A 16,340-nucleotide genomic window follows, 5' to 3' on the forward strand; every position below is an offset into this window, starting at 1 on the left:
GATCAAGGCAACCTAACATGTCCGCCTGCATCTTCCTCACAGACCGGCAGTTTGCCGGGGACACCCTTATCAACCCCGTCTAAGCACAATAGCCAGCCCTCGGTCCCTCAGATGTGGACAAGTAAAAGACCATTTCCTCCTAGCCATGAGAAAGCTAAGAGGTTGAATTTCACCATCTGCAAGCTCTTGGCTACAGAAATGCTGCCTTTCCGCCTGGTGGACACAGAGGATTTTCGAGACCTTATGTCCGTCGCAGTGCCCCAGTACCAGATGCCCAGTCGGCACTACTTCTCAAAGAAAGGTGTGCCTGCGCTCCACCAGCATGTCGCACACAACATCACCGCTTCTTTGAGAAACTCTGTGTGTGACAGGGTGCATTTCACCACAGACACTTGGACGAGTAGGCATGGACAGGGGCGTTACATGTCGCTGACTGGGCACTGGGTAACTATGGTGACAGCAGGACAAGGGGCTGCTGTCCAAGTCTTGCCGTCCCCACGAGTTGTGCGTCAATCCTCTTTATGTCAAAGTTCCTCCACTGCTTCTGCCTCCTCAACCTCCTCTCGGTCTTCCACCTGCACCCAAAGCCTGTCTGGTCATGCCACAAGCTTTCTAACTGCGCAGAAGGGATCCTGCACACCTCCTTACTATGCTGGCAGTAGGGCTCAACGTCATCAGGCGGTTTTTACATTGAAATGTCTGGGAAATGTGAGTCACACAGCTGAGGAGTTGTGGTCAGCTCTGGAGAACCAATTTCATGAATGGTTGTCTCCACTGGACCTGAAACCAGGGAAGGCCGTGTGCGACAATGCTGCAAACCTGGGTGCGGCCCTTCGCCGGGGCAATGTCACACATGTGCCTTGTATGGCTCACGTGTTGAACCTGGTTGTCCAGCAATTTTTAGCCCACTATCCCAGACTAGATGGCCTTCTGCAGAGGGCACGGTCGCTGTGTGCTCACTTCCGCCGTTCGCATCCCGCAGCTCAGCGACTTACATCTCTACAGAAGTCGTTGGGCCTGCCACTTCACCGGCTAAAATGCGATGTGCCTACCCGGTGGAATTCAACTCTGCACATGTTGCAGCGACTGTGGCAGCACCGACAAGCCCTGGTGCAATTCGTTCTGACGTATAGCCTGGGCCAACGAGATTCAGAGGTGGGGCAAATCACGCTGGAGGAGTGGTCTCAGATCAGGGACCTATGCACCCTTCTGCACAGTTTTGAAATGGCGACGAAGATGTTTAGTGCTGACGATGCCATTATCAGCATGACTATTCCGGTGATTTACATGCTGGAGCACATGTTAAACAGAATTCGGAGTCAGGTGGTGGCACAAGAGGAGGTGGAGGAAGTAGAGGAGGAGGAGTTGTATGCGGAAGGGCTAACATCTGCAAGGTCCAGACGGTCGGCAGCACCAAGGCGGCAGGCATGTGAGGGTGGGGGAGATGATTTTACCAGGGCGCATGGTAGCAGCCAAACTAGTGAGGAAGGTGCAGGAGCCCAGGAAGAAGTGGAGGACGAACTGATGGAAGACTCATCAGATGAGGGAGACCTTGATCACATTTCTGTTGTGCGAGGTTGGGGGGAGAGTGCAGAGGAAGGAAGCATGATTGTTACCTCGCCACCAACACAACAGGGACTTGGTGCTCCTGGATGCGCAACACACATGAGTGCCTTCTTGCTGCACTACCTGCAACATGACCCTCGAATTGTGAGAATTAGAAATAATCCTGACTACTGGGTTGCCACACTGTTAGATCCCCGGTACAAAAGTAAATTTGCAGAAATTATTCCTGCCATAGAAAGGGATGCACGCATGCAGGAGTATCAGCAGAGACTGTTGCAGAATCTTACATGTGCTTTTCCACAAAATACCAGTGGTGCACGTAGTGAATCTCACAGTTCCAACTTGCCAACCGTGGGACCGTCAAGTGTTCAGCACTCAAACCGTAACAGAACCACAGTATCTGCTGGTAACATCAATTTTGCGGAATCATTTCACCACTTTTTTAGCCCATCCTTTGCAAGGCCACAGGAGACAAGAAGTCTGACACATAGTCAACGCCTAGAGACGATGGTACAGGAGTATCTCCAAGTAAACATTGAAGCCACGACTGAGTCACTGGACCCTTGCTCTTTTTGGGCTTCCAATCTGGATAAATGGCCGGAGCTAGCCACTTACGCCTTGGAGATCTTGTCATGCCCCGCAGCCAGCGTTCTGTCTGAACGTGTGTTCAGCGCTGCTGGTGGTGTGCTGACAGATAAGCGCACGCGGCTCTCCACTGATAATGTAGACAGACTCACGTTCATAAAGATGAACAAATCATGGATCCGAAACGACTTTTCTACCCCTGTGTCATCCTGGGGAGAGTAAAAGCTTGATGATTGGTTAAAATCACCCTACCAACCGTTTTAAGCTTTCAAATTACTAATCATGTTTATCTGTATCTTGACTGGAAAATAATTTGGGCTTTGTAGCAGTGTGCAGCACTGATCCTATTAGGCCATCTATAATAAGCTTCACCAGATTTAAAATTAAAAATAATTTTTAGCTGCATCTAGCCCGGAAAATAATTTTGGGGCTCCGAGATGCGCAAGACACATAAGTGCCTTCTTGCTGCACTACCTGCAGCATGACCCTCATATTGTCAGAATTCGAAGTAATCATGACTACTGGGTTGCCACACTCTTAGATCCCCCAAACTTTTCGATCAACCTTTTCATTTTAATAAAGACCAAAAAAATGGTCATTTTTGAAATTATAAGCATTAGCAGGTTGTTAGAAACTGAAATCAAACAGTTTTCAACTCAAAACTTTATTCTAGGTGATGTTACATTTTCACATAGGACCCCTTGTTCGAAAGGAGCTTCTGAACTCTCTCGTCCATTGAATTTGTCAGGTTTTGGATGGTTTCTGCTTCAATTGTTTTGCATGAGGACAGAATACCCTCCCAGAGCTGTTGCTTAGATGTGAACTGCCTCCCGCCATCATAGACACTCCTTTTAATGATGCTCCAAAGGTTCTGAATGGGGTAGAGGTCAGGGGAGCATGGGGGTCACACCATAAGTTTGTCCCCTTTTATGCCCATATCAGCCAGAGATGCAGATGTTTTATGTGCAGCATGAGATGGTGCATTATCATGCAGAAAAATGATCTTGCTGTGAAATACACGGTTCTTCTTCTTGAACCATGGCAGGAAGTGCTGTTTGAGAAAATCCACATACATTATGGAGTTCATCTTTAGCGCCTTCAGGGATCCTAAAGGGGCCGACAATCTCTCTCCCCATGATTCCAGCCCAAAACATTACTCCACCTCCTCCTTGTTGGCGCTGTAGCCGTGTTTGCGTGGGGTGTCCATCAACCAGCCATCCTCCACTCCATTCATCTGGACCATCGAGCGCTGCACGGCACTCATCCGTGAACAAAACAGTTTTGAAATCAGTCTTCATGTAATGTTTGGCCCACTGGAGCCGTTTCTGCTTGTGTGAAGTGGATAGAGGAGGTCGACAGGATGGCGTATGCACAGCTGCAAACCTCTGAAGGACCCTGCATCTTGTTGTTCGGGGGACGTTGGAGGCACAAGCAGCTTCAAAAACTTGTCTGCTGCTATGACAAGGCTTTTTTGCCGCTGCTCTTTCAACCTGACGTAATTGCCTGTAGGAAAGAGTCCTCAATTTGCCCTTATCAGCACGCACACGTGTGTACTGTGAATCAGCTACATACTTCTTGATTGCCAAGACACTTCATCCTGATCATCGCACAATGTTGATTGTAGTCATGCCTTGACCTAAACACTCCACAATTTGTTGCTTCTCAGCAGCCGACACATCCTTTTTCTTTCCCATTTTGGCAGAAAATGTAGGCTGCTTAATAATGTGAGAGAGCCTTCTTAAGTAGTCTTGCCTTTCATTGGACACACCTGCCAAACTAATTAGCACAGGTGTCTGCAATTGCTTACAGTGATATAAAGAGCCCTGACACACATCACCATCAATGAGTTTAACTGACAAACAAACAAATTCTTCCCTTATCACTCCTAAACACTTTTTGCATAATAATTTGGAACGCGGTGTACATGTGCTTTTCCACAAAACACCAGTGGTTCACGTAGTGAATCTTACAGTTCTAACTTGCCAACCGTGGTCTGTATGGAATTGTTCAATAAAGGGCCCAAAATTAAGATAACATAGATGGGAGAGGTCTCTATGAATAGGAATTCCTAAGTATTTGATACCCTGTGAGGGCCAGGCAAAGGGAAAGTTGGACTGGATGGAATCCTATATGGATTTAGGGAGGGAGACATCGAGGGCCTCAGACTTCGCTGCATTGATTTTAAAATTTTACCATGTAACAAAGTGATCTATTTCAGCCATAACAGCAGGGATGGATATATGTGATTGAGTGATATATACTAGGACATCATCAGCAAATAGAGAGCACTGTACTCGGTGCCTCCCACCTCAATCCACCTAATATTGGGGTTATGGCGAATTGATGAGAGCAGGTGCTCCGTCACTAGGATGTATAAGAGAGGGGACAGAGGACATCCCTGCCTTGTCCCATTGGTGATTGTGAAAGGTGATGAAAATGTTCTGACGCACCCCCTGGGCCTTGGGACACCCGGAGCCGGACCCTTTTTGGTGGATGCTGGTGGTTGTAGTCTTCGTGGCGGCGATCCGGTTCCGTGGCTCAGGGCGGTCAAACCAGTGGCGGAACTATTTATGTGGTTTTGATGTTTAAATGTCCGACTACGCCACCCGTGGATTGCGGTCAGAGTGAACCGCCGCTACAGGGCAGACCGCTAAGGCTGGTGTTGTGGGTGCAGCAGAGCGTAGCATAACTCCCCACGGGAGGAGTATAGCCTCAGGGCAGTGTATGCGGAGGATGGGGGTGATGCTGCAGGGCAGCAGCAGTAACGACACGGAGTCAGTGATGCAGTTCAGGGCCTTTACTCACAGTTCTTATTATCCAGACCACGTCTGCAGGTAACGGCTGCCCACGTCGTACTGTGCTCACCAGGTGAGGGGCTCAGACAACTCCCAGATAACTTTGGAGCGCTTCACAGGACCCCCTTTGTGTGTCCTTTGTCTGGCCTTTCTTACCAACACTTCTGTCCGGCTGCCTCGGGCCTCCTCTTGGTAAACTTGGCGCCAGTTTCCCTGACCCTATGTGGTGCCTTCCTAGCGGGTGGAGCAAGGGGCTGCGCCACATAAAATGTCAGAGCCTCCGGTTTCTAGCTGAGGGTCGTTTCCTGCCTCCACTAGTTCGGGGACCGGTCTCCCCCTTTGGCCTGACCCCTCCACGCAGGTGGATTCGGGCGTGCGGTGGCGACTCGCCCGTCCGCACCCCTGGGATCCCTTCATTCCTCGTTCCTGGAGCCTTCTCCGCTCCTCTTCCTTCCTTCTCCCTCTTGCAGGCCTGGGCCTCTGTTACTAGGCCCGCCTCCGGAGCAGAGCTCATGCAGAGCCCCTGCTCCCTGCCACTTCTGCTCAGACTTCTCTGCACTGAACTAAGATGGTGCCCACCTTTTATACTCCCTTCTCAATGCACCCAGGAACTGCTTCCTCCCTGCTCCTGCACTGCAGGGTTCCCCTTCCTCAGTGTTCCCTCCCCCCACTCCAGCCAGGGACAGGGACTGTCGTGCCCATCTCAGGGGCATATTGGTCGCCCTGCCCCACGGCAATGTGGTGTAATGCATGCAGGTGTCGGGTCCTGATCCACACTCCATCCTTATCTGAGAGTGAGATATCACACCTCTGGGTGAGGTGCAATACGTCTGTAGCAACCGAGCCCTCGGTGCTACAGTTCCATTTATCTTCAGCCTAGGTGACATATTGTGATACAGGGCCGTGATTTTGGCTATAAAAGGGTCCCCTAGACCCCTACCCCAAGCTTTTTAAGAGAATCATATATGGCGTGCCAGGAGACTCTATGGAATGCTTTCTCAGCATCCAACGAGAGTATCTACTTACAAATTTTTAACTGCATCTAGCCCAGGAAATACTTTGTGCCTAGTAGCAGTGTCTGCTAGTCAGCGGATTATCCCGGCTGTTAAGCAAGCTACACCACCTGTAGTTTGGACACTTAATTTTTTCAAAGGAAATGCTTCGGGACCACGGGATACTCAGTGAAGAGCATCAGGAGGCACCCCAAGGCATAGGGGCTGGGACTGGCACTAGGATGCCTTGCGGTGGACAGCCGAGCTCGATCCTTATAAAAGCTTTTTAACTGCAGCAGCTTTAGTGGACGCTACTGGAGCTGGAATTACGCGGCTGCTGGCATGAGACTTGCCCTCCAATAGATCCTTGTAAATGGATTTAAAGTGTATTCATTCAAATTAGAGGGACAATTTAAATTAAAAAGCTTAGAGCTGCCTCCACCACAGGGGGGCTCTCTCGACCCACCAGCGGACAGGCACCAGTATTGGGAGAGGGGGGCTGGCCGTCAGGGTTCACCGCGGCTCTGGCACAAACCCGGCGACACGGAGGTGGCACGGGCAGGAGCGGACTGGCCGTCTCGGCTTCTCACTTTTTGGATTTTAGAAGGGCATGACATGCCTATATCTGTGTCTCCCCCTCCTTTTACTCCTCCACCTCTTTTCTTTTCGCATGACTATATGTACTTGTCACTTTTCCATGTGTTAGTTGTGTCTTCTGAGCAGTTTGTCAGCTTTTGGACACCTTTGAAGGTGTTTTCTATGTGTTTCTATGTGTTTTTGTTTGCCTGCCATTGGTTTTAACGGTGTTCGAAGGTGTTCGACGAACAGTTCGACGAACAGTTCGGCGAACACACGGGTGTTCGACGAACCGAACCGGACTCGAACACTACGGGGGTGGCTCAACACTAGTCTCTATGAGCTTTCCACAAATTGCCACTGTGCTCACTCCTCAAGGCAAACTTCTCCAGCTTCTTCAAGTTAGATGATTTCCTCTGGTGAACAGCAATCTTCAAGTCTGACCTCAGATTCTCAATTGGATTAAGGTCTAGGCTTTGACTATGCCACTCCAAAACATTTACGCATTTCTCCTTAAACCACTCAAGTGTTGCTTTAGTAGTACGCTTTGGGTCATTTCCTTGTTTTACGATGATCCTCCATCCCAGTCTCAAATCACTGACAGACTGAAACATGTTTTGCTCAAGAATATCCCTATATTTCGCACCATCCATCTTACCCTCAAATTGGACCATTTTCCCTTTCCATGTTGCCGAAAAACATCCCCACAGCATGATGCTGCCACGACCATGTTTCACTGTGGGGATGATGTTCTTGGGGTGATGAGCTGTGTTTTTTTGGCACCAGACATAGCGTTTACCTGGGTGGCCAAAAAGTTACATTTTGGTCCACTCTGACCTCAGCACCTTCCTCCATACATTTGGGGAGTCTGCCACATATATTTTGGCAAACTCAAAACAAGCCTTACAATTTTTGTGTGTAAGTAAAGGATTTTTTCTGCCTACTCTTCCATAAAGGCCATCTCTGTGAAGTGTATTATTGGCTCATGGCTTATTGTGGTCGCATGGACAGATACTTCAGTCTCTGCTTGGGAATTCTGCAGCTCCTTCAGAGTTACCTTTGGTCTCTGTGCTGCTTCTCTGATTAATGCCCTCTTTGCCCGGGCTGAGAGTTTTGGTGGGCAGTCCTCTCTTGGCAGCACTGTTGTGGTACCATGTTCTTTCCATTTGATGATAATGGATTTGATGGTGCTCCGGGGGATCATCAAAGATTAGGATACTATTTTTTTATAACCAAACCCTGACTTGTACTTCTCAACCACTTTGTCCTTGACTTGTTTGTAGATCTCCTTGGTCTTCATGGTGTTGTTTGGTTAGTGGTTCCTCTTGCTTAATGGTGTTGCAGCCTCTGTGGCCTTTCAGAAAAGGTGTGTATATACTGACAGACCATGTGACACTTAGATTGCACACAGGTGGACTTCCTTTCACTAATCATTTGACTTATGAAGGTAAAGTTGTGCTCAAAAGTTTACATACTCCGGCAGAATTTTTCCTTTCTTGGCCTTGTTTCAGAGAATATGAATGATAACAAAAAAGTTTTTTGTCCACTCATGGTTATTGGTTGGGTGAGCTGCCCATTGTTCTTAGCAAAAAGCCTCCAGTTCCTGTAAATTTCTGGGATGTCTAGCATGAACTGCGCTCTTGAGATCTCCCCAGAGTGGGTCAATGATAATGAGGTCAGGAGACTGAGATGGCCACTAAAGAACCTTCACTTTGTTATGTTGTAGCCAATGAAAGGTTGACTTGGCCTTATGTTTTGGATCATTGTCATGTTGGAACATCCAAGTACGTCTCATGCGCAGCTTCTAGGCTGATGAGTGCAAATTTGCATCCAGTATTTGCTGATAACGTGCTACATTCATCTTTCCTTTAACTTTTACCAAGTTTCCTGTGCCTTTGTAGCTCACACATCCCCAAAATATCAGCAATCCACCTCCGTGCTTTACTGTAGGAATGGTGTTCCTTTCATCATAGGCCTTGTTGACCTCTCTCCAAATGTAATGCTTATGGTTGTGGCCAAAAAAGTTCAATTTTGGTCTCATCACTCCAAATTACCTTGTTCCAGAAGTCTTGAGTTGTGTGCAATTCAAATACAAAGCAGTCACCCCCTCCATGAAATGGTAGGTTGTGAGTGGTTGTCTCATCAGTATTTTGCACCTGTGTAGCCGCCATCATTATGTGTGTTTGCTGCACCCTGGTAGTGCATTTGGATGCACCCTTGTCGTAGGTTACGAGCTTACGTATTTTGGCCAAAATATCAACTAATACCTCATATATTATATATATACAGTACAGACCAAAAGTTTGGACACACCTACTCATTTAAAGATTTTTCTGTATTTTCATGACCATGAAAATTGTACATTCACACTGAAGGCATCAAAACCATGAATTAACACATGTTGAATTATATAGTTAACAAAAAAGTGTGAAACAACTGAAAATATGTCTTATATTCTAGGTTCTTCAAAGTAGCCACCTTTTCCTTTGATGACACTCTTGGCATTATCTTGATGAGCTTCAAGAGGTAGTCACCAGAAATGGTTTTCACTTCACAGGTGTGCCCTGTCAGGTTTAATAAGTGGGATTTCTTGCTTATAAATGGGGTTGGGACCATCAGTTATGTTGTGCAGAAGTCTGGTGGATACACAGCTGATAGTCCTACTGAATAGACTGTTAGAATTTGCATTATGGCAAGAAAAAAGCAGCTAAGTAAAGAAAAACGAGTGGCCATCATTACTTTAAGAAATGAAGGTCAGTCAGTGCGAAAAATTGGGAAAACTTTGAAAGTGTCCCCAAGTGCAGTTGCAAAAAACATCAAACGCTACAAAGAAACTGGCTCACATGAGGTCCGCCCCAGGAAAGGAAGACCAAGAGTCACCTCTGCTTCAGAGGATAAGTTTATCCGAGTCACCAGCCTCAGAAATTGCAGGTTAACAGCAGCTCAGACTAGAGACCAGGTCAATGCCACACAGAGTTCTAGCAGCAGACATATCTATTCAACAACTGTTAAGAGGAGACTTTGTGCAGCAGGCCTTCATGGTAAAATAGCTGCTAGGAAACCACTGCTAAGGACAGGCAACAAGCAGAAGAGACTTGTTTGGGCTAAAGAACACAAGGAATGGACATTAGACCCGCGGAAATCTGTGCTTTGGTCTGATGAGTCAAAATTTGAGATCTTTGGTTCCAACCACTGTGTCTTTGTGCACGCAGAAAAGGTGAACGGATGGACTCTACATGCCTGGTTCCCACCGTGAAGCATGGAGGAGGAGGTGTGATGGTGTGGGGGTGCTTTGCTGGTGACACTGTTGGGCATTTATTCAAAATTGAAGGCATACTGAACCAGCATGGCTACCACAGCATCTTGCAGCGGCATGCTATTCCATCCGGTTTGCGGTTAGTTGGACCATCATTTATTTTTTCAACAGGACAATGACCCCAAACACACCTCCAGGCTGTGTAAGGGCTATTTAACCAAGAAGGAGATTGATGGGGTGCTACGCCAGATGACCTGGCCTCCACAGTCACCAGACCTGAACCCAATCGAGATGGTTTGGGGTGAGCTGGACTGCAGAGTGAAGGCAAAAGGGCCAGCAAGTGCTATGCTTCTCTGGGAACTCCTTCAAGATTGTTGGAAAACCATTTCCGGTGACTACCTCTTGAAGCTCATCAAGAGAATGCCAAGAGTGTGCAAAGCAGTCATCAAAGCAAAAGGTGGCTACTTTGAAGAACCTAGAATATAAGACATATTTTCAGTTGTTTCACACTTTTTTGTTAAGTATGTAATTCCACATGTGTTAATTCATAGTTTTGATGCCTTCAGTGTGAATGTACAATTTTCATAGTCATGAAAATACAGAAAAATCTTTAAATGAGAAGGTGTGTCCAAACTTTTGGTCTGTACTGTATGTATTTTTGCACTTTTTTATTCCAGGGTGCAGCCAGGCCCATCAGTGCGGGCATTGTAAACTGAGGTGTCTGTTCCAATGGGATGCACTTGGATAGTACCGGGCAGCCCTCCTAGTCTAATAGTATGGGCGTAACTAATAGGCTGTAAGCCGGATACTGTGCACTACCCTAGTGTGAACAGCACCCTATACAAGCCTTTTTGTGTGCAAATCAAATACTAAGCAGTCACCCCCTCCATGAAATGGTAGGTTGTGAGTGGTTGTCTCATCAGTATTTTGCACCTGTGTAGCTGCCATCTTTATGTGGGTTTGCTGCACCCTGGTAGTGCATTTTTTAATTCTTCTTAGTGTGGCTTTGCTGTTTGTGTTTAGAGCAGGACTCGTAAGTATGAGGACCCTTGTCGTGGGTTACGCGTTTACATATTTCGGTCAAAATATCAACTAATACCTCATATATATATATATATATATATATATATATATATGTAGTTTAGCACTTTTTTATTCCAGGGTGCAGCCAGGCCCATCAGTGCTGGCACTGTAAACTGGGTTGTCTGTTCCAATGGGGTGCACTTGAATAGTACCGGGCAGCCCAACTAGTCTAATAGTATGGGCGTAACTAATAGGCTGTAAGCCGGATACTGTGCACTACCTTAGTGTGAACAGTACCCTATACAAGCCTTTTTGTTTGCCATTCAAATACTAAGGGGGGAATTTTAATTCTTCTTCGTGTGGCTTTGCTGTTTGTGTACCCCTGAAACTCACTCAGCTTTTATGCACACACAATGATTACAAGCACACGTGAGGATGTTACCTTTAGTAGCCATTCAAACCCATTTGTGTCAAATTCTGTGCATGTTATGAGGCCAAAATAACAAGGGTATGTGAACTTTTGATCAGGGTCATTTGGATGTTTTGATTGTCATTAAGATTTAAAAAGAGAAAACACAGTAGTTTGACAATAAATGGCTTCACCCAACCAATAACCATGAGTGGAAAAAAAGTTTTTTTATCATTCAAATTCTCTAAAACAAGGCCATAAAAGGAAAAATTCTGCCGGGGTATGTAAACTTGTGAGCGCAACTGTAACTGCTTGCACCAAAAATTTTTAGGAGCTTAATAGCAAAAGGGGTGAATACATATGCACATGCCAATTTTTTGTTATTTGGTCCCATAAATTTAATTTATGCCTATATTTTTCTCACTTCACTAACTTAGGCTATTTAGTGCTATGCATAACACACAAATATGATTACAAAAATATTTAAACACAGGTTGTAATGTGACAAAATATGTAAAAAGCCAAGGGGCAAAAATAATTTTGCAAGCCACTGTAGAATATATTCATTTCATATTATTACAAAATGTCTGTGTATCTATTAGTTCTCTACACCTTGATTGAACACATCTGCTAGTGATCAGAACTTAATGAAACACTGCAGTATTAGTTTCTTACCTGACTTGCAGGAGTTTGTCCAACCACAGCTTCATATGGAGGTGGCAGCTCAGATGGATACAAAATACCAGGGCTGTTTATGGACACTTCATACAAAGCACTGAAAGGTGAGTGTGGGAAGTCCAGGTGAAGCCCTCTATGAAGAAAAACTTTTTATTACTTTTTGTTTAGTACACATCAAATTGATTCATCAGTGACTCTGTGAGATGTGAGATGAGTGCAAATAAAGCAGATTTACCTGTTTTCTTAATCACTATATTTATCACTCCATAACTATCTAAATGTATCCAACATTCTAGACTTTAATTTATCTGAACTATAAAGAAATTGGACTGTCATTAAATAACAAATGTTTCCCCATAAATATAGCTTTAATGTCTTTCATCTCCAACTGAGATCAGTTATAGTTATTGGATTTTTAACTATGCCCTAATAAATTGGGCCCCAATAAATTCAGGTAAATAATTGTTTATCTGCTATCTGGGAAGTACTTTCTTCTTAATTTCCTTAGCTCTAAAATCTCACCTTCAGAATGCAAGTACATACAAGCAAACTATTTGGATTCATGAAATTTATGAATATAATAAAATTTGCTTCAAATTTGACTCTCGTCAAAGTTGATTCAGTCATCTCTAGGTCTTGTACATTTTTTAACTGATGTATGAAAATATATGTCGTACGGATTTAAAACACAGACAGATGGAATACGATTGAAATACGGATGACAATATGAATTAAGATTGACTGTTTTATTTTAGATGAAAAACAGGATATTTTTCAAACTCTCATCTAAACTTAGGCTTAGGCTTAGGCTTCCATGAGTCACGTACATGTTCTATACATGTTTTTCAGAGATAGAATGCTTAACCTTTAAAGTCTATGGAGTTGATCACATGATTTTTAAAGACTGTGTGTTCACCAAAAAATGATGGAGACATGTCCTTTATTAATCCTCGACATGGATGAAATTTACCCATACAAGTGTATGGATCTGTGAAAATCCGTCCTTGTACTGTTCATGATTAAAAGGATCCTGTCAGCAGGTTTTTATTTATTTGCGCATGCGCCACCCCGGAATGATGGCACCTGATCTAGATCTAGGCAGGGAGATGTTGATCGAGTGAGTCGGTCACTGAAAAGAGTGATCTGTCAATTATTGGCAGAAGGATGAAGCAGGGAGGGGAAAGAAGGAGAGCTGGAAGGGCAGGACAAGCCCCTGCACTTGTGAGATCATTTCCATAACACTTCACCAATAGATTACAAGACAACAGAATCAAGGGCTTATAATATAAAGAAATGGAAGTAATCATCATTACCGGTACTTTACTATGATGATGTTACGTTGGGGTCTAAAAGCCTGCTGATAGGTTCCCTTTAACATTAACAAGAATAGGAAAAGATTTGAAATGTATTTATTTTTTCATCAGTGAAAATCACTGATGAAACACTGGTGGTAAAAACTGAAACACTGAACAAACACTGATGAAACTTGGATTCAAAACATTGAAGAAAATAAATATTTTGCTATGTACGTGAAAAATTACATACGAGGTCTAAAATTAACAAAAAAATAGAAATAGAAAAACGAAACCCTAACAGATGCAAAAAACTAACAAAGAAGCAATACATCAAATAATTGTAGATAGCTCAGTTCACCTTTGCACTTCCATGACAGGTGTACAGGTGTATTCGGGTGGATAGTACGGAGGAGGTGGTATGGGTGGAATAAACTCATCAAAATCCAAGGTTTGATGAAGAATTGCCCCATGTGCCATCATACAGTCCATATTGGTGTGGTGTCCTCTGTGTGGTAAAAACTAAGAAAAAAAAGAATAATAAAAAAAAGTTTAGATTAACGTAAAGGACAAAATCCCTAAATTCTCCTCTATCCTAATTTTTTGCTGCTGTTTTTTCATGTATAATATAGTCTATAGCAATGAAAGTCATGTCTCCACAATAAAACAGTTGACAGATCCATTTCTTTATTTTGTTGCTGTCAGTATTAGTTAATTTATTACACAATCATTTACACATGTAACAAATCTTATTAATCTTGCTAGTAATATTGCAAATTAGTGTTGCTTCTATTAGTCAGTAACAATGTAACTTCATTATCTATGCTCCACTGACCAGATTGACATCTCTCAATCCATTTTATTTATATCTGCCAACCAGCTCTAAAATGGGAGAATGTTAGGAGTGGATCGGGATAAAGACAGTAATGTGGACAAACACTTTCAATTATATGGGAAAACAGAAGCTTAATGAGCCTGTTAGCAAGTCTAACCAGTAGTGTTGAGCCACCCCCGTAGTGTTCGGGTTCGGTTCGGTTCGTCGAACACCGGGATGTTCGAGGAACTGTTCGTCGAACTGTTCGTCGAACACCTTAGAACACCGTCGAACACCGTTAAAACCAATGGCAGGCAAACAAAAACACATAGAAACACATAGAAAACACCTGCAAAGGTGTCCAAAAGCTGACAAACTGCTCAGAAGACACTCTGTTTAAAAAAGCCGGCCGGCAAATTCAGCAGCGGCATACACCGGTACCCGACAATTTAGACAAGAAGGAATAGAGCATCACACATAGATTAGATAGATAGAAACATGTCAGTCACACATATAAGAAGCACAGTGACAGTGTTGGTTACTGCATTTGTCATTTAGTGTAAAGGATTTATTAAAAAAAATATTAGTGTTTTCATGCACCGTCTCTTTAAAAAAGCCGGCCGGCAATTCAGCATCTGTACCCGACAATTTAGAACAGAAAGAATAGAGCTTCACACATAGATTAGATAGATAGAAACATGTCAGTCACATATATAATAAGTACAGTGATAGTGTTGCTTACTGTACTTGTCATTTAGTGTAAAGGATTTATTTAAAAAAATAATAGTGTTTTCATGCACTGTCTCTTTAAAAAAGCCGGCCGGCAATTCAGCAGCGGTACCCGACAATTTAGAACAGAAAGATAGAGCATCACACATAGATTAGATAGATAGAAACATGTCAGTCACATATATATGAAGTACAGTGATAGTGTTGGTTACTGTACTTGTCATTTAGTATTAAAATAAAGGATTTATTATTAAAAAAATTGGCGTGGGGTTCCCCTTAATTTTAGGCTCTAGCGGAGGTTAAGCAGACGGCTGGGGCAGATGTTTGAAGCCTGGGAAGGGGGTAATACCCACGGAGCTTCCCAGGCTACTAATATCAGCCCCCAGCTGAATACATAGCCTTTACTAGCTATTAAAATGGGGGACCCCCCAAAAAAAATGACGTGGGGTCCCCCCTAATTTAATAGCTAGCAAAGGCTAGGCAGACAGCTGGGGGCTGATATTAATAGCCCAGGAAGGGAGCCATGAATATTGGCCCCCTCCCAGGCTAGAAACACCAGCCGTCAGCCGCCCCAGAAATGGCGCATTCATAGGATGCGCCAATTCTGGCACTTAGCCTCGCTCTTCCACGCTGCCCTGGTGCGGTGGCAGGGGGTAATAGGGTTGGGGTTGATGTCAGCTTATAATGCCAGCTGACATCAAGCCCAGGTTAGTAATGGAGAGGCGTCTATAAGACACCCCCATTACTAACCCCATAGTCAAAGTTAAAAAAAACACAAACACCCAGAATAAAGTCCTTTAATTGAAATAAAGACACAATCCTTTATTGTTCTAAATTAAACCATACCTACCATCACGCCCATTCCAGCTGAAGCCAACGATCTCCTGCAATAAAAGAAAAATAATAAAGCAACCTCATCCTTACCTTTCCATGGTTCCCACGACAGCTTCAGCTCTGCTACATCGAGATGACAGGCTGGACCGCAGCAGAACGCCGCCATCCAGCCTGTCATCCCGCAGACACTGAGAAGCGCAGGCTTGCTTGCGCTGCTCAGCGTCTCTCTGTGACGACATCCAGATGAGCCGAGTTCATGTCCAATGAACTCGGCTCACCTCATGCACGTCACTGACAGCGTGGGAAAATTCTCACGCTGAAGCGCTGATTGCAGGAGAATTTTCCCACGCTGTCAGTGACGTGCAGGAGGTGAGCTGAGTTCATTGGACATGAGCTCACCTCATGCACATCACTGACAGCGTGGGAGAATTCTCCTGCACTCAGCACTTCAGCGTGAGAATTTTCCCACGCTGTCAGTGACGTGCATGAGGTGAGCCGAGTTCATTGGACATGACCTCGGCTCATCTGGATGCCGTCACAGCGAGACAGTGAGGAGCGCAAGCAAGCCTGCGCTTCTCAGTGTCTGCGGCATGACAGGCTGGATGGCAGCGTTCTGCTGCGGTCCAGCCAGTCATCTCGATGTAGCAGAGCTGAAGCTGTCGTGGGAACCATGGAAAGGTAAGGATGAGGTTGGTTTATTATTTTTCTTTTATTGCAGGAGATCGTTGGCTTCAGCTGGAATGGGTGTGATGGTAAGTATGGTTTAATTTAGAACAATAAAGAATTGTGTC

General features: G+C 44.6%; 1 protein-coding gene across 3 annotated transcripts in view; it reads right to left on the bottom strand.

The window, feature by feature from the left end:
• The window catches only part of ENTREP2 (endosomal transmembrane epsin interactor 2), a 1,396,283-nt gene that overhangs the window by 214,760 nt on the left and 1,165,183 nt on the right, over positions 1–16,340 (bottom strand). For all 3 annotated transcript variants that reach the window (XM_073652930.1, XM_073652929.1, XM_073652931.1), the window contains exons 6-7: positions 13,534–13,694; positions 11,878–12,013 (exon numbers count right to left, since the gene is read on the bottom strand). In XM_073652930.1, coding sequence (XP_073509031.1) covers positions 11,878–12,013; positions 13,534–13,694 — 297 coding nt within the window. The remainder of the gene's footprint in view (positions 1–11,877; positions 12,014–13,533; positions 13,695–16,340) is intronic.

This window comes from Phyllobates terribilis, unplaced genomic scaffold, assembly GCF_046119375.1.
Source record: "Phyllobates terribilis strain yellow unplaced genomic scaffold, ASM4611937v1 Scaffold_11__3_contigs__length_659146591, whole genome shotgun sequence".
Taxonomy (NCBI): domain Eukaryota; kingdom Metazoa; phylum Chordata; class Amphibia; order Anura; family Dendrobatidae; genus Phyllobates; species Phyllobates terribilis.